Source organism: Fukomys damarensis, unplaced genomic scaffold (genome assembly GCF_012274545.1).
Source record: "Fukomys damarensis isolate Sample0158 unplaced genomic scaffold, DMR_v1.0_HiC HiC_scaffold_18, whole genome shotgun sequence".
In the NCBI taxonomy this organism is placed as follows: domain Eukaryota; kingdom Metazoa; phylum Chordata; class Mammalia; order Rodentia; family Bathyergidae; genus Fukomys; species Fukomys damarensis.
In genome coordinates this window covers 53,156,948-53,183,964 of record NW_022900930.1, presented here as the reverse complement: position 1 = coordinate 53,183,964, position 27,017 = coordinate 53,156,948, and the positions used below count along the sequence as shown (strand labels likewise).

The window sequence follows — 27,017 nt, the reverse complement described above, 5'->3', positions numbered from 1 at the left end:
TTTTTTTTTTTTTTTTTTGTCGAGCTTTTAAAAGATACTGTATAAATCTATAAAGATGTTCCTCCAAAGAAGAGATACTTCCAATATAGTATGAATTGAAAAGACTTTTAAATGACTAATCTTAGGACTGCTAAAGAATGATAACTTGAAGAAAACAGAGTAAACTTCTCTCTCTTATAGCCTCCAGCCTGTAAGATAACAGTGTACAAATTCCTTTTCTGCATTTGTTTATGCCATAGAAACTTAAAACCTCGTTACTTCTGTCAAAACATTATTACGAGTACAGCCAAATGTTGAGTACTTAGTAATGGTAACTTTCTGCGTTCCCATCATTTCTTCTTAAGTCAGAAGCACAAGAAGGACACCATGGACAAAATGTTCTCATCAAAACAGGATCCAAACACGAGGCAGATGAAAAATCCCTCCTCCAGAGCTTTGCAGCAATTAGCCATTCTTAACGTACTTAGTACTTAAATCCTACATCTCTCTTAAGTCAACAAATACTGGAGCGGCAGCAGGCTCCCTTTTAATCGTCAAGCGTTGGGGCTGATTCTTGTCTCCCAAGGAAGCGAAGCAGTCTGTATGAGCACTGCTTCCACCTTGACCCTCTTCACGCGTCCTGCTGGCCACTGAGTTCAGTTTGCAGGGTCTCCAAGCTGAGGCAATTGGGGAAGCACGGTGCTGGGGACACTCGTGGTTGGCAGGTCTCTGAGCAACTGAGACAGTCACACATTCACAGAAGCCTACTATCTTACATTTTATCTAGGACATTTCAGTTTGGATAATACTACTGTTTGGTTAAAGAAATCTCCTTAACAATTGAAGAGAAGTTGTCACGTACCAAAACATGGACATTATTTTCACACATCCATGTGGTGAAAAAGGAGAACTAGCTGGGGGAAAAAAAACAAACATTCATCTTATTAACTCTGTTTGCAGCTATCTGCAAAGAAATGGAGATCACGAGGAATCACTGGTTAAACTAACTCTGTGGCTCACTTGAGAGGTAAAGTTGATTAGTACTGAGCTTCCCCACAACCTTGATTGACCTGTGCTGGATTGACAACTCTGACTATCCAAGATGGTAACAGGATCCACAATGATACCCAAGATCCAAGATGTGGCACATGCACGAGCATGTGTGTGCATAAGTGTGCATGTGCAGGTCAAATATTAAATTATGAATCTGCCTATGCCATTCTTAATTATAGCTGCTATTGGTTTCAGACTGATTTGTTACTGTTTTCCTTTAACTCATTTCATTTCCCCCACATGTTAAGTGTCAGTATCATGTTTATTATTTTGTGATTATGCGAGGGACCCCCAGGAGAAATTCTTCAAACTTTACAAAAGCAGTTGCACTGACTAGAAAATTGACCAAATCTGAAGAAAAATGAAAACTTCTGAGTTCCTGGTAAGTTAATTAACTTGCCTGTGAGGGTCCCGAGTAAAATCTGGTAACCAAAGACACTCTCCAGTGTCCTGGAATCATCTTGTTCTTTTTATCAAACATGGAACTGGGATTCAATAACTTTAGGAGTCGACCTCGAAATATTTCAGTTCTAGATCTGTTCCACGCGTCCCCCAAGATCTTCCCACCAGTGTAGCCTGCTCTTTAGCAGAGCTGCCCGCCATTCAGGTCACATGAGCTCAGAGAGGCCCTGTGAAGGAGCCGGACCATTCACCTCGCACGGATGTGGAGCACTGCACTTGCACAGCCCTCATGGGATGCTTGAGACTCAGTTCGGGAACTTGGAGCAAGTTCCGGGCAGGCAGCTCGCAGAGGGCACAGTCAGACAGAAGCAGCCTCACACTGGGTTCATCTTGCCTTGGACCCAACCGGGGACCCTTCCTTCACACTGTGGCTGGAGCTTCGGATTGGGCTCTGCCTGGCTTTCCAAGAGGCGCCCATTGCTAGTCTGAGCCGGAACCTTCCTGAGCTCGAAGCTGAGCAGGAAGGCTGGCGTCAGCACTGAGGTACGGTGAGTGCCGAGTCTGGGTTTGGATGAGGTTGGGAGGCACAGAGGACGGTGCTAGGCTGGGGCCCTGCTTCGGAGAGGAGTGGGTCGAGAGGAGGCACAGGAGCCCAGGGAAGACCCCAGACAGCAGTGTCCGCAGGGTGGGCGCTGGGAGCAGTACCTGGAGGAGTGTGGGAAGGGTGTGAGGGAAGCTGGGAGGTCATGGGAGCACGGAGAGCCCTGGGCCTGGGGACGCGCGTCTGAGGAAACCGCATGGGCACCTTGGCCGGGGACGCTGCTTTCCAGTGCATGGACACACAGCATGCACACACACACACACACAAGTGTGCACATGTGGGCACACGTTTATACAGGGCCCAGCCAGGACATGTGAGTGGACCCAACCTGCCATAGTCCACGTTTCATTAATTAGAATTTATATACAGAATCTAGTACAATGCAAATTGATGATTTTTACCCATCGTACATTCAGACAGTAATTTAAAACACAATTTCTTCCTGTAGGGATCTGTTGTTTTTTTTTTAAGTGTGTAGAATTGAATCTAGAATAATGTGTCTAAAGACAGAGGCCGCAAGTGTTTATTTTAAACTCTGACATTCACTAGTTCATCAAAATGCCTTGCCTATTCTCGTTAGTCATCATTAGCTCTCTAGAATTTCACTTTAGGAATGTGCGCTACTATAGCCAAACCAGAATGAAAAGTGTCACATCCTTAAATAATCTGACATCACAATGGATACAAATTAAAGCTAAATGGAATATTGAGTTCACTGGCTTGAAAAATTAAATTTCAGTGTAAATAGAAAGACATTTGGGAGAAGGTCGCAAGTGAAGATAGTTCTGCCAATGTAACCCAAAACCAAAGTGAAATATATCTAAATTATACTGCAGTATAGTTCTACATTCTTAAAACCCCAACAAACTTTGAATAATCTTTTAAAAAACGTGAGCATTTCTGTGAAATAGAATTACATGAGTTTTAAAGGTAGGAGACATTCAGAATATTTTGGTGCTTATTTGGTTTATATTTTCTTTTGCTTCTCACTATATTTCTTAATAAAAAGTAAATCTATTAAACATAAGTGACAGGGAATGGGACCAGGGAAGTCAGGAGCATGTGAAATTAGTTCTTTTCAGCACAGTCTGATCATGGTCCTGGAGGTTCTGGCACCCTGCCTCGATTTCCACTGTCTAAACCTCAGCGATGTTTGTGTTTCTATTTGCTTGTTCCCTTATGAGAACACCCCTTAAAATGTGCACATTGATAGGTGGGCACCTGGGGGACACACTTTGCTCCACCCACATGTGACTGGTGGCAGTGCTGTCCCTTCCCGACAGCCTGACGGTGCAGGTCTGTGGTGCCAGGGCCCCTTGCAGGCTTCTGAGTCTGATTACCTGGCCAGGCTCTGGAAGCCCAGCTCCTTTCTGAGCTCACGGCACAGACTAAACTTGGAGCCATGGGAAGTCAAGGGGTTCAGGGGTGGTGAGGCCGTGCACCTTCTACCGAGATGGCCCCTGTCCCTTCCATGGACATGACATGCCCCATGGCTCCCCTGGAAGCCCCTCCTGGTCCAGAGAGGCCATCCTCCCTCTTGGGGGCGCCTTCTGGCTCCTGGAGCCTCTGTTGTGACAGGAGGATGCTCCAATAAACCTCACCAGGTAATCTGCAGCTCTCCCACCTGCTTACACGGATCCCAATGGTTTTGCCAAAAAGAAAAATTTAATAGGGCTGAACACCATTTTACAGTTCCACGAAACATTTTCTTCTTCACCATTCATTAGATATGTTAAGTTTTCATTTCCCTGGGAAGTTTTTCCCTAGTAATTTAGGCATGATAAATGTGCCCATGGAAAATTCTCCCTTAGAAACCTCCCCATCTTCTCTCAGCAAGTTTGTTCCTGTTCCTTGACCCAACACAGACTGAGAGAAGAGTGAAGTCCCTCTGGGACAGACAGATCTACAGATCCCAGTGCTCAGTGCATTTAGTACAGGCTAAGAAAGGGGATGTCGGTCCAGGAGAGAGGCCGAGGACACAGTCGTAGGAGATGCCAAGGAGGGACAGAGAACTGAAGAAACAGGACCTGGAGCCTTCCCAGCAATGTGCTGCCCTGGGTCCCCCACCCCATGCCTGGCCCCCTCTGGTCCTCAGGGGTTAAATGTGAATGGAGAAGCCAGGTGAGGTTTTTATCTCGCAAATTCAGAACTCTGGGAGGCTGAGGCCAGAACACTGCAAGTTCCAGCCCATTGTGGACGACTGAATGACATGGGCAGGCCCTATCTCAAAATAATAACTAAAAAATGCAAAGGGCTGGATACGCAGCTAGGTTCAAAGACTCTGCGTTCAATTCCCAGAATGGCCTAAGAGAGAGAAAGAAAGAGAGAGAGACAGAGAGAGAGAGAGAGAGAATGGCTATGAGTTTCTCTTCCTTCTCTCATATTGCAGAGATGTTCAGATTCTTATAAGAAAAAGGGAGGCATCAGTGAAACACAGAAACTACAGCTAGGAGGGGTTACCACCGACATGAGTGCTCACTGCCACTGTGACTCTCAGGCTGTGACTTGTGTTACTCTGTGACTAATATGTGTGAAGGAACCACACCGCTCAGCTGCCCATGGACTGTGGAGCTGCACCATGGAGCTCCAGAATGGAGGCCACTTCCGAGAGGCCACGGAGGGCACAGGAGCCCGCTCTGGCTCTCAGGGTCTCTTCTCCCAAAGAACTCACACTGAGGGATTGCTGCACTCAGCCTGGTGCTGGCAGGTACTCATCCTGGCTTAGCCACCCCAGGGTGAAGGCTGCCCACTTCCCAGCGGAACCAAGCATGAGGCAAGGTGTCACATACATGTGCTCAGCGTCACAGTGTTCAGGTGTGAAACCCAAAGGCGAAGCCCCACAAATGAAACCAAAACGTTCCACCAATCAAACAAAGCCCAGGAGTCCAGTCTCCTCCCACACGCTGCTTCTCCCTCTGCGAGCTCGCAGCCCTCGGCACCCAGACATCGCCTCCTCCTCCCGCCATGCTCCCGGGGCGAGGCCAGCACTGCCTGTGCTCTCCACGGCTCCACCTGGACAGTCACCCTGCCTCAGTGCACCCGAGCCCCACCGGTCTCGCTGAGGGTCACTGCCCACAGCCACGCTGCCTGCCACGCTGGTGCCCACGGAGGCCAGGGCCGACGGACTCCAAGCCTGCTGTCCTCTGACACCCCGTCTCACCTAGCGGAGCCTCCCAACACCCAGTGCTGCTCCCAGGCCCCCTCCAGTACCATGGTTACTTCCAAGTCTTCCCACAGACAGGCGAAGAAGGCTGGTCTTCTGCAGTTCTTATTGCTCTGACAATGGAGCCTGCTGTTCAGGTGTTCACGTCCCTGGCTTGATCTGTGCTTGTTTTAGTTCTAGACAGAGTTTGTAAATATTTTTGACTCAACTAAAATAGGAAGCTTCTAATGATTTCATTGTGTTATTGCAAAAAATAAAAAAAATCCACTACTGGTATCTGCAGAGAGATGGGTGAAGTGGCATTCAAAATCAGGAGAATAAATGTACAGCTTTCAAATCTGAATACTTTCTCAACTTCACAAAGTTTGGAAGGTTTAAGAGTAGCGTTCAATCAGAAAGATGCAGTTTGCGAGTCTCAGAATGGATTCAGTAATCTAAGTTAACAAAGGGCTTACAGAAGCTACAGTTTTCTATTTCTCCATAAATTGATTTTCCAGAGCGAGAATCCTATCTGCTCTCATTACATGTGGGAGTAGAAATGGTTCGTGACATATGTACACATTACAATAGATATTTGCATGCATTATTTTACATTATGAAACCCAATGCAGAAATCTTCAGCTCCAGGAATACAAAATAGCGTTTTCTTCACTCTGGATTTAGTTGTAGAATGATAAATGAGCTGACAACAAATATTTCAGTTTTTTTATTGCCAGCAACCTGAGTAACAGTAAATTTCCAACAGGAGCAAAAATTTCCTTTTACTTTTTGATGAATGATTTTCTTATTTGTAAGTCCTAGTAAAACCGGTCTATTGCTATAGGTTTAGAAGTACCTTTTACTTTTTAAGTACTGGGTAAATGATTAAATATTCAAATTACAGATGAGAGAGTCTGTGAATGAGGCCTTCTCTGCAGTGCCTTTTATCATCCTGCTGGTCCAGAGGACACTTAAGTGGTTTCTCCCTGCTGCGGCCAGCACTGGAGGGACAGACAGCTGTCCCAGGCCAGCCCTGCCTCTGAGCTCTGCTACCTTGGTTCCTCACTGGCCAGTTTGCACTGTGCCAGGCTTGAGCGGATCCCGCACAGCGGTGGGGGTCCTGACCCAGCCCGCCATGCTCAGACTCTGGCTTCCCTGAGGCCCCCGGGGCAGAGCCCGAGGGAGAATCCAGATCAGACCTGACTACAACAGCTTAGCCCCCGAGCTTCAGTCTATCTACTTCCAGGCATTTCTCCTGCCTTCAGATGAACAAAATCATGTCCTTGTTTTGTTTTTATGAAGAAAAGGGATTTCTGACTAGTTTAATGTCAAAACCCTGACTTAAGAAATTCTGTGATTTTTTCCTGCAGAGCTTCACAGCATGGAAAGCCCTCTGCCCTGGAAGCCTAAAGTCAGAGCTGCGGGACCCCTCCTTCATCTCTGTTAGGGTCCTTCGTATTTCCTCCCCCACCCGATGTTCTGACTGCCATGAACTCAGGAGTGGGCTGCAATTTCTGAAGAGCAGTATACACGTCCTCAACGTTGATGATCTATGCTTTCAGAAGAACAGTAAACATCCCCTACCAACGTCAGGTCGGGTCCAAATTCACCTACCCCAAATAAAGGCTTGTCTCCTTTCATTTTCACAAATTCCAGGCTTCCCCATTTTCTATGACTGCGAGTAACGGTTGCCCAGGCCGAGGATGTGGGTGCCAAGCTCAGCTCCTGTCTCTTGCCCATCCCCCACGCACGTGCTGTAAGGAGTTATAAGATGCATGTTCTTGAAATCACCAGAAATACTCACATGGCTTTCGGCATTGGGGACATCCTTTGACTTTTAACTTTCACAGAGTAAAGAGCATCCAAAAGCCCCTTCTTACTGAGGGAGAGCGGCCTGGGTGTGGTGAGCTGGCGCTGTGTGGGCCCAGCCTTCACGCCACGCCCCACTGTCCTGCATTCCCGGGCTTCCTGCTGCTCACTGTGCCTTTTTCGACTCCGGGAAATCTCAAGCTCCCATCCCAGTCACCCTCCTGGTTGTTTTATGTCCCTTGGTGTAATGGCCAAGTGTTGTGTTTTAATAGAAGGCACTATTTTCACATCAGTGCTTCCTAAAATGTTTACTTACTTTGGAAAATAAAGTATTTGATGAAGTTGTGGATATCCACATAGCCTTCACACGTTTGTACGTTAAAATTTGTGGAGTGCGGAAAAATAATCACTTTGAATCTGAACAAGTATCAGAACTATTTCTTATGAAGGCATTGTGAAGGGTGCTGCAACACACATAACAAAAAACATACATGGAGATCCGCAGCCCTGTTGTTTCCTCCTGACAGCGTGTCGGTGTCCTACTTTCCCGGGAAAGGCCCTTGAAAACGCAACATGCCCGTAGCTAACGCGGTAATTGTCACTTTTATTATCCCTGAAGAGGGATGAAAGAGAGTTCTGTCATAGCTTTTTTCCACAATATTTTAGATTCTACAGCAATAGATGATATCATCTGTTGGCCTCCACATTATTTCTCATTTAATCCTTATAATCGAAGTATTTACGTCCTCCTTCTTGGAGTTCTTTTGCCCCCCTCCAAGTTCTGGTAGCCAAAAATAGACTCATCAATTCTGGGTGATAAAATAACAAGAGTGTATGTCCTCCCTCTAGTTATCACAAAACACAGGGAGGCACCGCTTATATCAGAAACAAGTCGTTGAACTAACTAAACCTCTTCCAGAAAGATGCAGAAATATTTTCAGTGTCATGACGCAGACCTCAGGGCTCCTAGGACCCTTGCGAGGAGGCAGCACACTGACGCAGGGCCTCGGCTGCTATGGTGTCACTGCGAGTTCTCTTACAGCACTGTACACACACACCTTTTATCTCTCTCATGACATAGTGTCAGTAAGTCAGCAAAGGTGACAAAACATCCAATTAAAAGCAAGACGTTGGACACCATATGCCCAGCTCTGTCTCTCATTTGCCTCTGGCACTGAGTAAATCAATTAAGTGTCCTTTGTTCTTCTCCAAGTGTTCTTTTCCTTAAAATGCCCTACCAGTACTGCCCTCACTCGGAAGTGGATGGGTTTACATCCTGTTTCACTGCAGCCTCACCTTGCAGCAGCCAGCCATAGATGGTGCTCAGGTCAGACAGAAGCTACCCAGAGTCAGGTCCAAGCCCCTCTCAGGATGATCATCAGGTTTGTGAGAAGCATGTTCTCGATGTGTTTGCCCAAAACTGGACATGTACGCTCACAGCCCTCTAAGAATGCACACGTAAACACAGAATGGCCCACTGTGACCCATGATCACAGGCTGGCACAGAGACTTGTCTTCGGTACCGGTACCAAGGGGTTGGGAGCCCCTCCTCAGGAAGCAGCTGTGTGGCCCCACAGCGAGTCGAGCTCTCCTCCAGACTCCCTCGGCAGCCATCACATTCCAGTGTGCTGTGTCACTCCCAGGGAGCCACACAGCCAGGGACAGGTCCCACTCCACATGACTTCAGGGCTTCCTTTTCCCATAGGAGCGGGTTAAAGGCGGGATGTTGTTCATCCCTGGAAGAAGGTGTGAGTTTATAAAACTGGGCGCTATGTCCAGATGTGAGGGCAGAGGACTGCAGTACCGCAGCTGGGAAGCACTTGTCAGTGGGTGACGTTGATGTTGTAAGGACACTGCATATCTCTGCCTTCTTATCTCGCACCAGGTAAATTCTGAGTGCACATTTTTTTCTTTTAATGTGCAAATCACTTTTAAAAGTATCTCATGGAAGTGGATTAGAAATCACTTTTTGTTTCTTTACAGTTGAAAGTCTCCACACTGCACTTAATAACTCATGGGAGAATGGTTTGAATGGTAAAACATAAACTAAAATTAATCTAACCCAACTGCTAAAGTTAGTATAGTTCAAGGCATACAACTGACTGACTTTTGGGGAATACAGCTAAATATACGAACATGTAGAGGTAATTTTTAGATAGGAACTGAAAGTAGCTTTGTCAGATTTGTTTTGTTTTGGTTTACAGTGGACCCTTGACTTATGAATTCAATTATTTTGCAATGGTTGGTTGTAACTCAAGCTATCAGTCGAAGGCTCAGGCTCTTCTACACAGTGTTCAAAGTCTTTTTCTGCACACAGGTAAATCTCAGTGTCCTTAGAGAGACCCTGGCCCAGGATTTCTCAATTAGCCCCACACAGGAAAGGATGATGTAAGGTTCCTTTCAGAGCTCTTTAAGGTTAAGCACAAGCAGCCAGTGTTCATTGTGACTTTGGTCTTATGTCAAAACTAAAATTCTGGTCATAGCCCAAGTTGTTTGAATGTCAGGCCAGGAATAATTCGAGAACCTGCTGTGTCTTCTAAATAAACAATGACCCAGGAGACCTTCTTGGTCAGAGTCCTAGCACCTCCAGCCCCTGGTCCTATATGCACCCACATCCTCTTCCAGGGAGTTTCCATGACCGGGGAACACGGTGACTAAGACTTTTAACTGGCCCGGGGCCCCAGTTACTTCCCTCTCTTCATGGCGGCCCTGGAGCGGCACCACCCAGTTCACACCACTTCCAGCCAGCACCCTTCCTTCTCTGGGAGTCAAGGCTGCCTGCCTCCTGCCATGCTTGTGAAGCCTCCTTGCCAGAAGCCCAGCCTGGTCACTGCGACTGCGTGGCAGAGTCTAAGCTGCTTCTTCTCCCTAAACTTGGGTCTTGCCCATGGGCCTGGTCAGTGTCACTTCTCTGGTGGGCATCCTATGTCCTAAGCTCTGAAGACAGAGGCTGTGGCTCGCCAGTGCTGTCTGTGGCCTCCCCAGTCCTGCACCGGTGCGGTGCTGGCCCTGGAGCTCAGTCTACCTGGCCCCCACTTGCAGGACTCTGCTGACTCTTCTGAGTGGCACGGACCCCGAGGCACCTGCATGAGGTGGGGTGACCGATCTCACATCGGACGTCCAGTGACAACTGTCGGCCCCAAAGTCCCCCCATGCTGGACAAAACCTTTCCAGATCATGTGATTTGTGATTTCACTTCCTAATACTGGCTGTGAAGTTAATTTCTTTTTCTCTTGGCCCATAGTAATGAATCCATTAAATTTCTCTGTGCTAATCCACAGATCCTCGCATAGAGGGCTACATGTCAGCCCTTCCTGAAAATACTGTTATTATAGGCAAGATCATATCAGAACTGAGCCAGAATAACTGGAAAACACTTGCAAAAGATGAAGTTCCTGTGAAATAACAGACAGCAATAAGAACCACAGCGAATAAGTTGGCACATGTCACCTACATTATCACCAGTTTGGGGAAAAATGATCTGAATCACATTGGTGAAAGCAGAGATATATGTCATATCTTGAATAAAAAGTCTTTGAATCTGCAGGAACACCCACAGAATCTCACGGTCATTGTGCTATTCTTAAGATAAAACAGCACATGCCCTGCTTACAACTGACATGAGCTCAGCATACTGGGATTTCTCTGCCACAGACCAGGGGAAGAAGAAAGAAAACACCAGGCAGGAACTGGGCTAAAGAAATTTCCTCTAAACACAGGAGGTTCCTCTGTCTGCAAGGAAGTAGGGGGACCCACAGGAAAGGATGGAGGTGTGCCCTTGTGTTTGACAGGACAAGGGGAATAGAAGGTTTTAGCAAGTGTGACGTCCATGTCTTTAACCTGAGCACTCCGGGAGGCTGAGGCAGGAGAATCACAAGTTCCAGCCCTGCCTCTGCAACTTAACAAGACCCTGTCTCAAAAGAAAATACCAAAAGGGCTGGGGATGTAGCTCAGCAAGAAGGCCCTGGGTTCAAACCTCATTACTGTAAAAAGTAAGAGGAGGTTTTACTTCCAAGGAAGTATTTGTAAAGGGAGGGTTAGCTGTGCCGCCAACCCATGGGAGTGAAAGACCCTCACCAGAGTCCCTTCCTGCAGCCCGGAGGCCTGGTCCCAACCCTGAAAGGTGCACTTGGGAGAGCTGCACTCTACAGAAGACTTGATGGGGCCCTGGCCCATGGGCAAGGCTGGGCAGGGCGAGCAGGGCCTCACCAGAGGAGGAGGAGAGGCTGGGCGTCCCCCGCACAGCCCATGGGGAAGCACTGAGGCAGAAGCACAATGTCCGTCAGCCTTGCTCACTCGTGGCACTGAAGGTGGCCACAGAGGCTGTGCAGTTGGGCCTCTGTCGGCACCAGAACCACACTGGAGAGGAGGACATCAGTGAGAACAGCAGAACAGGAGGAGGTACAGTCCCTGTTGCTATCCTCTGCCCCCTTCTTCCCTCACAGCACACAGTCCTTTCTTTCCAAAACAAGATGCACTTGCCCGGTGGAGGACCTCGGCTCTGGGCCACTGAAGCTGCCCCTCACCTCCTGTAGCTCCGCCCCAGCCTGTGCTCTTTGCCCATGCTGTCCTGGGCAGGAGGCGAGAGTGCCACAGAACCAGCTCCTCCACCTCGATGTGCGGTGTTGCCAAGGTCTGTGGGCCCCATGAGCTGTTACAGCATTGCACGTGGGAGCCGTGACACAGTCCCAGGATGCCAACTGATACCACGGTGGGGATTGTTTTCCCTGCTCCACGCTTTTAACTGTGCAGGGCTCAGGCAGGGCAGGGAAGGGAGGAGCACACTTTCAGGGCATCCGCCAATCCTGTAGAGTCGCTTGTCCCTTGTGACCTACTGGACAGAGACAAAGAGCTTGGCACACCCCAGTCGGGAGGGGACCTGCAGGTCTGTTTTCTGTCCTCTGTTGTACCCAGCTACCCTATTTCACGCTCACAGTTCTTCTGAACTGTTGTGAAGCTCAGAAGTGACCATTCTTATTCTTTCTTTGTTGGCTTGTAGGCTCTTTCACAGCTGGAGCCAGCCTGTCGCTCACAATAGTAGTTTACTGTTGGTGTCCTTGTAATTCTGTCAGCTGGTTAATGAAGTCCCCGTGGCTGCTGCAGAAGCTGACAGTGCAGGGCTTTAGTTTTCTTGTGCACGGGGTATGCTATAGTGTGCTCAGAAGGAGCCGTCAATGCCAGGTCCTGCAGCCCCCAAAAAGACCAGGAGGATGGAGGGTCGTGCTGCAGACAAGGGGTGGCTGTGAGCACCCAGCTACTCTGCTCCAAGTCATGTGGTTGCCACCTCCCTGGGGTCCTCCAAGGCCCTCTGAACCCTGATTTTGAGCAGGGCTCTGCATGTGCTCCTTGCAGCCACGTTACAGGCTGCCCAGGGCTGCAGTTCAGGAGTCCTGTGGCCTTCCTGCCTCCAGGATGGACCCTGGATCGGTGTCCAGTGGGGCCACAGCCCCATCACCCCCAGGTGACCCTTTGCAGGCTGCTTAGAGAGCTACAGCCAATTTCTAACTGTGAGGAAGAGTGAAAGGAGCTGTTCACCCAGGGCCAGAGTTGCCAAAGTGGTGAAGTTGGGCGGTAGATAGGAGTTTGCTTTAAAAGTAACAGGATGTAAGAGTACTGTTTGTGCCTATTTCTAAGATCTTTAGCATATTTATTAAGTGTGCAGTGGCACCTTTGGTCACCAACACTTTTGTTTAGAAACAATTTCATTTGCAAATAAAAGCATTCGGCAAAATTTTGTTTTTGGTTGCAAACTCAGCATCCTGTGAAAACATAACCATGACCACCTTCTCACAGGAACACAAAATCATAAAACAAATTAAGTTCATGAACTGAGGTATCATTGTGTAGATATGGACACGTACATATGCCCATATATATGTTTAATTTCTGTTGACGTTTCCAATCTACTCAGGTATTTACATCAATTATGGATCTGAAACACTCCAACACTAATGTGTCCTTAAGAAGTGTAATTAGTTTCTGTAATCAAACCCATGTAGATATGACCTTACATATTTAGTACAATGCGTTACCCCTGTACAAATGGAAAAATAAAAATAAAAAATTAACATTTCTACACCAATATGGCTGATTACAGAAACTAATAAAGTTTTCTCTAAATAATGAACATAAAGAATAACTTAAGACTACAAGAGCAAGAAGCAATTTAAATATGTTAAGGGACCATTTTCATCTTCAGAATTAAGGATTATTTTAATCTTACATCACTGCCTTTTCTCTTTTACTTTCCTTTTTAGTTTTATTTTAGGATTCCCTATTTTTAATGTTCATACAGAGATTTCTTTAACTGAAATACCAAATAGTTTCTCTGGTGTGAAACACTATAATAGTACACAGGATCCTAATGAGATAATTAATAATGTGAAATAGGAAGTAAAGGGCTAAAGGTGTAGGGAAAGTGGGAAGGGTGGGGGAAGGTAATAAGGGAGAGGAAAAAAATATGAGAAACTGAAAAAATGGAAATAAAGTGTTTGTAAATGGGGAGGGGAGGAGAGGGTAAAGGGAGGGCAGGGACAAGGGGAAAAAATGACAATCAAGACCTATTATGTAAAGGTACAGGATCCCAATAACGAATGTAACTGTATTGTATACCTAGATTGTACCAATAAACTCAATAATAAAAAAAAAGAAGTGTAATTAACCAGCACAGGCAGTTACAAATCTTTTGAAGATAGTTACCATTATTTCCAATGCACATTTTAGGGACGAACACTCAATTCATGCATTTGATTGCACTGTGGAAGCTTGGGATTTCTGAAATGTAATTACTCGTCTCTTAAACCTGAGGATTTGATAAGAAGTGAATGCTATTTGGATGCTACAGGTGCTTGTGCCATTGGCCCATACTGCAGGCGTCCCTTCCCCATGGCGCTAAGAACTGTCCCTAAGACAACCCAGGGCAGGGCTTGCAGGAGTCAGGGCGCTCTAGGCGGAGACTGGGCTGGGTGGCCCACAGCTCCTCCCTCCCGGCCAACTGCACTGAGAACCAAATACCAGTTGATGCCGACATTTCTTTCCTCTAATTTAAAATTCCTATGCTACTATGCAATCAAACATTTCCACAGAACAGAAAAGTGCCAGGAAACAGACCAACAGATTCAAGCTTTCTCAGTTTACTTGGTGAAGGCAGAGAATTAGGCAAAGCTGCTCAGTCTGTGTTTCTGCCAAGGAGAACTAGGGGCTTCCACAGCCAGCAATGCCCTGTGGGGCTGAGAAGAGCATGCAAAGGAGGCCTTCTCAGACAAGGTGGTGGGATACCGGAGGGGTACACCTGTGACCTGCTCTCTCTGTCCACTGCTTGGACACCATGGGGACATGGGGATGCCAGGGACAGCTCATAACCCATCTCCACTCTGAACCGTCTCTGCGGAGGCCAGGGTGCTGGGGTTCCCTTTCCCAAACCTGTGCCTACCCATGAGAACAGAAGACCAAGTGCTCCAGAGCCAAAAGTGACTACCGCTGGAACAACAGGCAAAAAATCAGGGGCCGTGACTGGGTTGGAAAGGAATGAAGCAAATCCAGGTTGGGCATAATGCATGGCTAGGAAGTGGCCTGCAGGGGAGGTGGTAGACACAGGGAGCCCCAGGCCCAGAGCTCGTGCAGGCTGAGGCGCAAACTGGAAATAGGGAGGGAGGCGTCAGCCCAAAGCTTTCACTGTTCCTTGAGCCAGGCTAAGGCCGCAGGGAGGGCTCTGGTGGCAGAAGGATTAAAGGGACATGCTAGGTGTGCACAGAGCTCCTCACACTGTGGGGCTTCCTTGCTGCTGTCTGCGCTCCTCCAACACTGCTGTCGGACTAGGAGGGGTCTGAGCTGCTGAACGCGTGATGTAGGAGGATGCAGAAGAAAGGGTCCAGATGCATGCACCTCAGCAAGCACAGCAGTGATTTCACAGGGGCTCTGCAATATTCCTGAGAGGAGGAATTCTCACAAAGAAAATCACAATAGTAATTTGACCTTCTAATATCCATTGTTACTAACTTATCATGCATACAAAGCAATTAAGATGATTTCTCTTGACAGAGTCATTTTGATAGCATTATCTCCAAAGTAAAATTTTGGCTTTCTTACAGCATCAGCTACTCTAATTCCCTTTTTCCTCTGAGTTCTAATATTCTTCCACTGTGATTTCTCCTCCTAAGGGGGATTTGAGGCGATAACCCTTCATGCTAGGCACCTGGATCAGCCCAGGGCGCTGGGGTGGTGATTCTTTTCAAACTTGATTCACCCACCTGTCGAATAAAGGCATCAGCTCTGAAGAGTGATCACATATTTTCTAAAAATCCAAATCTTCAAATTCCTCCTATCCTGGTGTCCATACAATTTTCCAATTATCAGTCGAGCAGTGAATTGGACTGTTCCATGCACTTGAAGCATTATAACAGATTAGGTATATTCAGGGACTCAAACCAAGAATTATTTTTAACTTCGTGAACAAAAATGTTATAAGTAGCAGTTTTACTGCAAACTCATCTTCTAAAGAAAGCAGGCCTTCTCCTTTGTTTCTCTTACTCCTGGCTTTTTAATTTATATCCCTAAATTGTCATACTAATTTACATTATTACGATAGCAATCTTGAGCTCTCCTTAAAATTGCCAGCTGCGGATCCGGCCTGGCTCCCCCCACCTGCTGGCTGCTGTCTTAAGAGAGTAACCTAAATCCCCGAGTTCGTTTGTCCATCTGGGAGATTAGAGGTGATAAAATAGCATCCAACACTTCCGGTAGTTTTACTTCTGAGCACATCTACACGCCTGTATGATTCGTGTGTACCTGTACCTGTCATTCATGCAAAGCTATAGTTGAGCCAAGCACTCACTACACTCCCTCCACATGCGTGTCTCTGAGCTCTTGACTTTGAATTCTATTCCATAATCCATGTTTCCCGCCCCAGGTGCTGTTTCCAGGTCCAGCCCTTTGAGTATTAAAACATGAATACGTGCAGATTAACTCATTTGAAACCATTGCTTCCCCCAATGTGTCTACACCCTCTGTTTGGCGGGAAGCGTGCAGAATGAAACTGCAATTCAGAACCCCGAAATGGAACTCAGCCCTTGGAGAAGAGCACGTGCGGGCCGGCGGGGGATGGGGGTGAGGAGCGTCCTGCCGGCGCGCTGCTTACTCGTGTAGGTGAGCTGGAAGCCGCGGTCCGTGTCCGAGCTGTTGCTGTTGAACTCCAGCCACAGGTGGTTGGAGGTGCTGTTGAGGGTCAGCCCCAGCAGCTCGTTCTTGCTGAAGCTTCCCAGCAGATGCGAGGAGCTGTCTTTTCCATCGTAAACCTAGAGAAAATTCACAGCGTCAGTGCCACTAGCCCTTAACTGGACTCTTTTGGTGGCAATTTCAACAAGAAAAAGCAACCCAATGCTCAAATAGCTTTCTGCAGTGTGGAGAACAGTCACGCAGTCATGCAAGCCTAAGGGCCGACACCGTCACACCTCTACCAGTAATGCCACAGACCAGGTCCGCTGTGCTCAGGTCGTGTCTGTTCACTCTAAGGGGGCCTCCTGAGGTAAGGTCAGACACATTCGTGCACAGTTCCCGGTCCGCTTCCGGAGTGCGAGAACTCCCAGTGGACCCAAGAGGTGTGGGCTTGGTTCTGAGCAGGCGTGGGCTGGATGTGCGGGGGCTGGGGTGCGATTCACCCTAGAAGGGCAGGCGAGGGAAGGGCGGATGGAGACGGGGTCACACTGCTGAGGCCGGGACACCTTCACCCAAGGGCTTCTTTCTGCGGATGTCCCGAGGCCCCTCTGAGAAGGACACGGCGCCCTGTCCTGCAACCCTGTACAGCCAATCTCTTCTGCCCCAGGGGAGGCAGCACTCTCAGTGGGAAAACCACCTCGTGGTGAAGGGCTTTCCAAATGAATTAAAACGTATCACAGTGTAATGAACAACGTCTGGCTTTTCTTGCCAAGAAAGAAACCTGAGTAAATAAAGGTCATCAGAGTCCTCAGAGGCCTCTGCTCCACTCATCCTGCTGGAGGACTTGGCGGCCCCATGTCTGTCCTCCCTGTGTGCGTGCCCGTGTGCTCCTCAGACACACACATGCCTGCATGCACCCACAGAAAGCACAGCCACATTAATGCTGTGATTATTTCATTGCAATTAGATAAGCACATTCTGGTGGAGCAGAAGGAAATACCCTCTAATTTCCTTCCTAACAGGCTGTTGTTAGAGATTATTATTATTTTTAAATCACTGCCTGTTTGGAACTGTGGTTTCCTTCAACGTGCTCAGGGTCCTGCCATCCAGAGCCACAAAGAGGCCCAGGGCCTCCTCTGTTCCATGTGTTTCTGTGTAAGGTGTAGAAACCTGCAGAGACATCTGGGGTGGGGAGCAGGAGATGAGGCCCCAGGTCAGCCACAGGGGTGGACGGAGCACCTGCAGCAGTTTTGGGTCATAAGGACAGCCAGCCTCAGTCACGCCATCGGAAATGACCAGGGCCTTTGTTGGATGGTTTTCCTCTCCAGAACAGCGTGTTCTTTCCTGGTGTCTGTACTCTCATGGACTTCGCAGCATGGCCACCCACTGAGGCGGAGCACCATGGTCCTTCCAGCAAGCACGAGGGCTGGAGGTTTGCACTGGCCACGGAGCAGAGCTGGACAGCAGGGCAAGCAGGGACTTGGGTTTCCAATCCAGCTGATCTTCAGGGGTCCTGGGGATCCCCTCATCTGGGATTCGCTAGAATCCAGGGGTGCCCTCAGTTCTCAGAAAAGCCACTCCAAGTCACCTGCTACATGGGGAGTGAGAGGGGTCAGACTGGCAGGTGCATGGGGATCCCAAGATGGTCAGGCTGAGCACCTGAGGAGATCTCAAGTAGCTTCCAGGAGGGTGCTGGGCCGTGCCTGACAGGCTGCCCCTTTGAAGCTGTTCGTGAGCCTTTCTCTCTCTGTTTCTTGTGTCTGTGTGCATGGAGGGGAGGGGACCGGTGACAAGTTGCGGTGCATAGCAGTGGAGCCAGTACACATGCAGTAGCAGCAGATAGCCTTCCGGCCCTCAAAGTATGGCAACTTCACTTGAAATGTTTCTAATGCTGAAGTGTTTATTTGCTCATTCAACCAAATCTAGCCCAGTAGAACAGCTTGGCATTTTATACAATCAAGTTTCCCTGTAGTTAGACACAGCCAGCAAGAGAGCGTTTTTAACTTGGGCTGTAACTGACCAGTCTGAGCTGTCGGCAGTCAACGTGGAGCTCAATTTCCTCCCCTCCTTCCTCCCCAGTAATGTTGGTATTCCATGCAGAACTGCCCATCGCCCACCTGTACTGGGCGCAAAGGCTCTCTGACTCCTAAATCTGAGGATATCAAAGACTTTAGGAAATCCTTACTTACACCTTCAGGCTGTCAGCATGACTTCCAAAAGAGCTATGAAAATGAAAGAATGAGCAGAATAGAATCACTCCAGTCCTCTGGGCATTGAGGAAGTCAGTGCTGGGCAGAGGAGTGGCAGAGGAGCTTTGGCCCCCGCCTCCGTGACCTGTGCACCCACTTCTGGGGAGGCTGAGTGGACCTGCTGGACCCCAGGATTGTGCTGCTGGGAGCTGTGTTTAGCCTTAGCTACTCACAGCCTTTCCTCTCAGGGTCCTGGGCTGGGTCTACCACTGCCACTTTCTTGGGCCTGGACCCTGGAAAGGCCCTAGATCTGTGAAACAGATACAGGAGATGCAGGTCCTCTGTGAACAGCCTCAGAAGCCAGATCCAGGGTGCATCTGGCTGTAGCTGAGGTCCATAAGCCAAGGAAAGGCTGGGGGTCCCACAGTCCTTGAGACCCAGGCTTGCCCTGCCCTGGCTTCTCCCAAGAGTGTTGCTTGCTGTTCTAGGGGCAGCGGCTGGACTTCCATATGGAGCCTCTGGGAATCCTTCTGGCTCTGAATGCTCAAAGTGGAGGATAAACTAGAGAATATTGAGAATCACTAGAGAAAGGGTTGGCTGGGGCCCGTGTGTTTAGTAATTGCTTGCATACGCTGCATGCAATGTCAGACACATCCGGATGTTGTATCTGTGTCATTACGGGTCCCCACGCAGAGACAGCCACGTGCCAGGCTTGCTGAGTAGTTTGCTTGGGAGAGGCTGCTTGTGGGTGTTAAGGTCTGGGATTACAGACAGATTCTGCTAAGTGAGGTCGCATTAATTGAACCTTCTCAAATCAATTACATAATAAATAAAAACACTAAATATAGCAATAAAGCTGGATGGCTGTATATCTATGTGGACAGGAAAATCGGAATACAAATGGGTGGATGGGTGAAGGGAGAGGTGGTAGACGGGGTGGGGGACAGATGACAGACAGATGGGTAGCAGAGAGGAGAGATATGATGGCTGTCGGGTGGCCGGCAGACAGGTGGGTGACAGATGTGCCAGGTTCCTGCGGGGAAAGGCAGTGGAAGAGCCCCTTTACCTTTAGGGTATCGCCCTCGAACAGCTGGAAACTCCGAGCGCGGAGGTGGATCCCCTTGCCAGCTTCTGTTTCTATCTTATAGATACACTCGTGGTTATTATCGTAATTGGACGGGAAATTTGGAGACAGTAATGTTCCTTCATTGCCTTTCACACTTGCTCCGCATTCAGCTAAAATAAATAGGACATTAGAGAAAGAGGGTTCAAAAGTGGAATTACTGATTTTCACAGACTGAACCCTTCACCGTTACGATCACCCTCTTTCTGCCAGGGAGGCCTGTCCTCAGTGCAGGTTTTAAAACACCGATTAGTGACATTTTTACTGTCTTACCACTGGACAGCCAAGCTGCCGTTCGACCCATTTCTGACAGCCTGATTTATGCTGCCACATGGGCTCTTCGGCAGGCACGGTGTGACTGTGCGGAGCTCCAGGAAGGCCCTTTTCTCTGAGCTCCCTGCCCCAGCTGTGTCCCTGGAGGGTGCTGTCCCTGCTCCACGCCTCCCTTTTGCCTCAGGGGATGCCCGGCCTGGACCACATGCAGCACTGTTGGGAACCCCTGCATCTCCCTGCGCTGCTCCTGATCCCCTACCAGGAGGTGTGCGCTGTCCACGGATGGGAACGCTCAGGGGTCTCCCCATGCCGCAGAGGGGACCCTGGATCTAACGGGCCGCGAGAACACTGGTGGTGTCACTCTCCTGCTCTCTTTCCCCTGAGGAAGGCAGAGGGTAAGTGACCCCAAGTTTGCACAAAATAAAATACTTTCAGTCAAGGTGAAACTGACAATAAGCATAACTGTTTTCTGTCAACCCCCACACGTTGCCACCAATCTCTCGGAGGCCATCTTCTCATCCCCAGAACTGCACGGAGCTCCTCGCAGTTCACAGGGAGAATGGGATGAAACAAGGCTGCAGCGCAAGAGTGACCAACCGCTGGGTGGGGGTCCTGTCTGCTGGTCTATAGGCTGTGTTCTGTGCCATGCATGGTGATTTTTAACAACTGAACAGAATGAGGATCACTGAGAAACAAGGATCAGGCTGAAGTGAGCACCGGAAAGTGCTACTTCACTTCGGTGAAGGACAGGGAGAAGGAGCTCACCCACGCAGCCGCACCTCAGGGACTCATGTGGGCATCTTCCGTGTGCCGTCTGGGCCGGGCGTCTGTGCTCTGTAGTTAACACCCCTTCTGCTCTGGCCAGGAGCACAGGCAGCACCCAGGCACCACGGACCCCGCCCCCTGCAGAGGAAACTGCGGGGACCTAGAGAGACCCGAGTGGCTCCTGCACAGACCCAAGTCTGCACACGGAGTGAGTCGGGTGGGACCAGCTGGGGCTGGGACCACCTCAGGTTCGGTCCAGCGGGGACAGAAGAGTGAGGGAGAAGCACAGGGAAGTGGAGGCCAAATGAAACGGCAACTCTCAAAAATGTATAGCAATATCCATTATTACTTTTATACATGCTCATGGAATCCCAGTGCTCTCCGAAACTTACTTTATGAGAACATGCAGCAGAGCATGGCTGGCTTTCAGGCGTTCACACAGGCTCATCTCCTGGCCCCAGAGCCCTGGCTCGGCCATGAGCAGGACTCTCCACTGAAGAGGAATGGATGTTCTCCAGGGCCACACCCTGGGAAAAGAACCACCCATGGTACGGGTGGCCTCACTGGACAGATTTCTACTTCTGTCCTCACCGAAGAGACCAGGGTTCTAGCATAGAACCCAAAATTCACAAAGTGAAAATCGGATGCCCTGGGCCCTTCCTTCCCCAGAGTGAAACATGGGATGCCCAACTTATCGGAGGTGTCGAACTTAACAGGAATAAAAGAAAATCACGGAACTCTGAGGACTGGCATACAGAGCTCAGTCTCAGACATCGCAGACAATGATTTAAACCTGAGTCTGACAATGACCAACTGAGGAAACAGTTCAGTCAGCATCAGGTCCTTCAGCCTATGGCTGTTATCATTGTAGAGATGCAAGCGATGGAAACAGGGCAGTGCTGACAGTGGTGAAGGGAGCCTCCCCCTGGCTGTGCAGCCATCAGGGCTGGGCCGCCATGGTGGGGTGTGTGGGCACTGTCACCGGGCATGGCCTATGGGACTCACTCTCTTGTTGTCTGCTCTTACTTTAGATTCCACTCCACCAGGCTTTCTGTTTGGTGTTGCTTTTCAGATTTTCCCCTCTGTGAAACTGGCTATCCGGAGTTGCTTTCAGTTTGGTTGTTTTTTTCATTCCCAACCCTTTTCAATATTATTATTATTTTTTTTTTTATTTTGAGACCAGGACAAGGTCTGTCTAAGTTGCTCAGGCTGGGTCAAAGTTGTGATTCTCCTGCCTCATCCTCCCAGAGTACTGGGATCATATGACCTGCTCTCCCAGATGCACCATGATGAGGCTGATGTAAACACTAATTTATTTTATTCATTACATTATCAATGTAGTGGTCTTGGCAGACAGCTAAATAGCCCTCAGTTGCGGACAAGGAAACTGAGGTATAGAATAATTCACAAGACAGGGCTGGTTCTCAAGGTCACATGAGAAATACAGATGACTGATGTGATAAGAATGCCAGAGGTCAGGAGGAGAATAATGCTGTGTGTCCTAAATACACTGAATAATTTATAATTAATGATGCACAATGATGGTCACGATTAACAGTAACGAAGTGGGCAGTGGGGTCAGCTGCTGGAAGAGATTTGAAGCTGCTTTGAAGGACTTGACTGAAGATGGCATCCATAGGCCGCAGCTGGGGTTTGCTGTTGCCCTGGCACCCAGAGCTTTTGTCACAAAGCACTAAGTGGGAGGCACTGTGAGGGGGGCTCAGGAGGAGGACCTGATGCGGGTGCTGTTCGTGTCCTTCGAAGATGTGCAGGCGGGCACAGTGAGGGCCAGGACGGACACCTTGCCCGCCTCTGCAGGGCCCCACGGGACCCGGTGACACTGCTGTGCGGAACACACGTGGCTCCAGTGGCCGTGCATCTTGGAGTCCTGGCCCACGGCAAGGTCAGCACGAGCCAGGCGTCCAGCCCTGCAGCTAAGTGTTCCCTCTGGCGTCACAGTTCCCATCAGCACCTGGAATCTCACTGAGAACCAGAGCTGGGAGAGAGCATGCGGCCAGAACCTCAGGCCCAGGACAAGCAGGTGCCGTGCAGGGTGTCGTGTGGCTGGCAAAGCAACCTGGGAGATGGGGCCCGGGCAGATGCAGCCTGGGCGGCCTTGGGCTTTCCAGAGCTGGGCGGGAGGTGGCTGAGACAGCCTGAGGGAGGCTTAAAGGGCAACACTGGCACCCCAGGGACTCCAAGGAGAGTGGAGGGCGCAGACGTCGCCAGGAGGGACTGGGAAGGGATTCTTGACTGCGAGGCAGAGGTGCATCCTCGAAGGCCCAGAAAAAAGTTGTGTGGCAACTGGGCGTGGCAGTGCATTTTCCTTCTACGCAACACGAGCTCATTTTATTCCTACATGAGTAGATCACCCTTACCACCCATAAGGGAGAAGCCCACACTGGACCGTCTCACAGGAAGGCAGCACAGTGAGGTGGACAGAGCCGCCAGGAGCACAAGTGGCAGAGTGGAGCCCGCAGGACGCTGCGCCGCCTGGGGCGGGACCACAGTGACACCAGCTGCTTTCCCACAGCTCTCCGTTCACGTCTCACAGACCCCTCCCACGCGCGTGCGAAACCTGTTCTATGACTTAACTTGTTTTCAGATGAAGTTTACTGGGGTACAGAAACGACTGCCACACAGCACTGGAAGGGAGGGGTGGGAACGTGTGGAAAGAGCCAGAGAAGAGAAACAGGAAGCCTCGGGCCTCCGTCCTGGGGGAGATTAGGGAGAAGGCTCCTCCACTGTTCAAAGGCAGCTGCTCAGAAAATTACTAAACTGAAGCGAACAAAATGTCAGAAATTCTTTGGATGTGATTCTAGGGACCCGTTGTAAGTTGTCCTTACCAAAGCAATTAAATGCTTCACTTTTTAAAATTCTTTCCATAATTTGCCATATATGACTTTAAGGTGAGCAAAATTAATTTTTCTTCATGTAAGTTATTTGCTTATGTACAAAGAATTACTGTTATTAAAATGGAAGTTATTGAGCACTTTGCAAGGGAGATAAACTAATTAAAATTAAATTCACTGTGTTAGAAAGGCGTCAACTGATTTTCCCACTAGTGCTCTTGGTTGTCTCGCCCATGGGGACGCACTCACCACCCTGGCCACCTGTGGCCAGGACAGACCCCGCCCACGGGTGTCCGAGACCTTGGGCTGAGGAGGGGTCCAGCTGCGAGTCAGTGTGAGTTTGTAGACAATCACTGTTAGAAAAAGTCTTTCTTCTCTGCAGTACTAGGGATTAGATCCAGAGCACGGGCATCCTAGGCCCGTACTCTGCTCACCAAGCTACACTACCAATCAAAGAAAGGTTATTTTAGTGGTGATATCAATTCACTTATTTATTTTTTTTGATTAAAAAAATATTGCCGGGGATTTAGCTCAGCAGTTCAGTGGCCTGCCTCGCAAGTGCAAGGAGTCGAGTTCGATCCCCGGTTCCCCAAAATTTTTGGTACCGGAGATCAAACTCGGGACATTTCACTTGCAAGGCAGGCAGTGGAAACTATATCAATTTATTTACAATTTTATTACCAAAGAATAGGTTAAGAAACATAACCCTGCAATGTGCCCTTGGATGTGCAGACAGGATTCAAACACTGCTGAGTAAGCTGTCCCACTCTGTGTCCCAGGACAGGGCAAAGCTACACATTTCAGCCCCAGTTTCCCCGTACAAGGCCTGGCAGGAACAGTGCTGGCTGGAATTGTTACAATGTCCCAGGGCGTCGGGCTGAGAGAACGCTGTGCACCTGGTGACTGTCGATTGTGCTGACTTACAAAGCCATGAGCTTTGGTCTTCTGCCCTTAAACCCAAGTTTACTGTGGTCAATGAAACAAATATTTTAAGCAAACATTATTTAAAATGTGTTTATCTATATTGATGTGCCAAAAATATCTAAGAATGACATAAAGTAAATATTACGTGTAATCCATTTACTGTATTAGACATATTTACTTAATTTAATGTGATTACTGGCTTATCGCTCAAGATTAAACAAAAAGGATATTAAAAAATAAATAGATACTATATTTTGGCATAGGAAAATAATGTTTAAATAGAATTTGCCAAATTATTTAAGCTCAATTTAATTTAGCATTAAAAGAAACGTGGCTGAAATAAAAATGCAGGTAGAAGGGCTAGGAATTTAGCTCAGTGGTTCTGGTGCCTGTGTCGCAAGTGCAAGGACCTGAGTTCGATCCCCAGCACCCCCCAAAAAATTTTTTTCAGGCAGAACATTTGGCTTCAATTTGGCTTTAAGACCTCTCTGAAATACGTATATTTTGAACAACCCAGGTGAGTGTGCTGACTTTTTCAGTTCTGCTGAGGAACTCACATTTGTCTGTGACGAGAGGTCCCAGGCAGAAGGACCACATCTTCGTGCACTTTTGCCAGGAGTTTGCCCAGTGGACCCCGCTGTGTACTTTCTGAGTGTGGAAACTCAGCCTTGGCCTCCGCTGTCTGAGTTTTGCTCACAGGCCCCAAGGTGCAGCGTAGACCCTCATGGACCCTGCTCTCAGGACAGGTCCTCCTGCCCACCTGCCAGGATGCGTGTGATCCTGCCCTTTGCGGCCACTGTCTGCATCACCTCAGGGCCCTAGCCACAATCATCCCCACCACATCTGCATCGGCTGCTTCTCCTGCTGAGAGCCGGGGGACAGGCTGAGGTGGATGCTGGGAGTCAGGGAGGCCCTGTTCAGGGCCGGAGGGGTGGGTGGACAGGGCTCCCATCCAGGGGCCTGAGCAGCCCACAGAGGGCAGATGTCCACAGGCCAGGCTGAGGTCCATTCTGGTTGGAACAGGCATGGACAAGGAGGGGTACAGGTATCACCCTAAAGCCTGTATAATTAGGGGCATCCCAGCTAGACTGCTGGCACACTCCTGCAATCCTGGCACTCAAGGAGGCTGAGGCAGGGGGATGACAAGTTGGAGCTGAGCCTGGGCAACTTGTGACTTTGTGAGAACATGTCTCAAATATTTAAAATTATGGGGAAAAAAGACTGGGGTTGTAGGGGTTATAGTACAAGACTGATTCTGTCCCCAGTACAGGAAAGGAGGAAGAAAGGAAGGAAGGAAGGAAGGGAGGGAGGAAGGAAGGGGAGAGAAGGGAGAGACGGTTGTACCCTACAGGCTGACAGGCTGGAAAACTCGGGAGCAGCAGCGGAGGGCGAAGGCTGAGTCAGGAAAGCACAGGGCCCGGGCCCTGCCTGGCTGCACCCTGGTTAGACCTGTCATGACCTCGAGTCTCCCACAGGGGAGAATCCTGAGAGACAGGATGAACAGTGCAGGCTCCTGGATCTGCGCAGAGCAGGACCGCCCAGGCAGCGCCAGGCTTGCAGCAGTGGAGAGGTTCCCAGTCTCTGCTGGGGTTTCCAGCAGCTCCCTGCACCTCTGGGAGCTCCAAGCATCATCCAGGAAATACCACATCTGACCTTGTTCCCCCAAACTGATCTCAAAGCTTATGTCCAGTTCTTAGATACACAGCGTAACAAGGAAAAGAGAATTCCCACAGCAGGGAAAGCTGGGGGTCAGAAGTGGACACATACGTCCTGGCAGGACAAGGGACAGGAGCCTGGTGTTCACACGGCCTTCTGTCTGTGGTGAGGTTGTGACCGTGGCTGCGTGGTGAACCCACGGACAGCGCCATCCCGAGGCCCCAGTGCTCCCGGTGACAGTTGCAGAGATGCAGGTTGTGGGCAGCCGGCCACGCTGTGAGCCTCACATAGGGCTTCCCGCTGCCTAGCTCCTGGGCGGGAAGGCACAGTGGTGGGAGGAACTGGGCTTCATTTCTAATCTACCCCGTTTCTTTGTGCAAAATCAGGTGGTCCCCGTAAGTTCAGGAACCCATGTTAACCAATAAGTCTGGGACACAGGGGCAGCCGGCTCTCAGGACCCCGGGGCTGGCCACCCCTCCACCTCGCATTGGAACTGCCCTGCAGACAGGGTCTCCCTGTACAACCTCTCAGAGCAGCACAGGCACGGGCCCAGTAGAAGCATCCCCTGGAGAGCCAGCCACTGCTGCAGCCAGGGCCCAGCACATCCTGGAGGCCTCTCACCAAGGACACCAGGCTGCCCATCTGCTTCAGGGCCGCCTGCTGGGTTCTGGAGAGAACTGGCTGGGAACCCACATCCGGATGGCTGCCTGTACTGGACTTCAAGGGGCCAGCAGAGACTCACTGCCTTTGGGCCCCGTTTTTGTGTGAACCAGGGGCTTCACACTGAGCTACAACCCTGGACCTTTTGATTTTATCTTGAGACAGGGTTTCCCTAAGTCACTGGCCAGAGCTTACACCTACATCCTCCTACATCAGCCGCCCAGAATGCCAGGTTCCTGGAGTGTGTCACACACCCAGCTCAGTCACTGCTCTTGACCCAGATAGTCATCAGGACACCAGTGCGACTGCAGCGTGGCCTCTAGCTTCTTTACCCCTGGATCGCTAAGGACACACATTTTCCACTGCCTAATCACGCCTGGACTCCGCTCAGTTCCGCTCCCTCCAACACAGGCCTGCTGGCCCCTCCTGCCCGGCC

General features: G+C 49.4%; 1 protein-coding gene across 1 annotated transcript in view; it reads right to left on the bottom strand.

Annotated features, from left to right (window-relative positions):
• The window catches only part of Csmd1 (CUB and Sushi multiple domains 1), a 1,140,625-nt gene that overhangs the window by 215,822 nt on the left and 897,786 nt on the right, over nt 1–27,017 (bottom strand). Inside the window, exons 21-23 of the mRNA XM_010620376.3 lie at nt 26,341–26,354; nt 19,395–19,564; nt 16,123–16,279 (exon numbers count right to left, since the gene is read on the bottom strand). Of these exons, the coding sequence (XP_010618678.1) occupies nt 16,123–16,279; nt 19,395–19,564; nt 26,341–26,354 (341 nt within the window). The remainder of the gene's footprint in view (nt 1–16,122; nt 16,280–19,394; nt 19,565–26,340; nt 26,355–27,017) is intronic.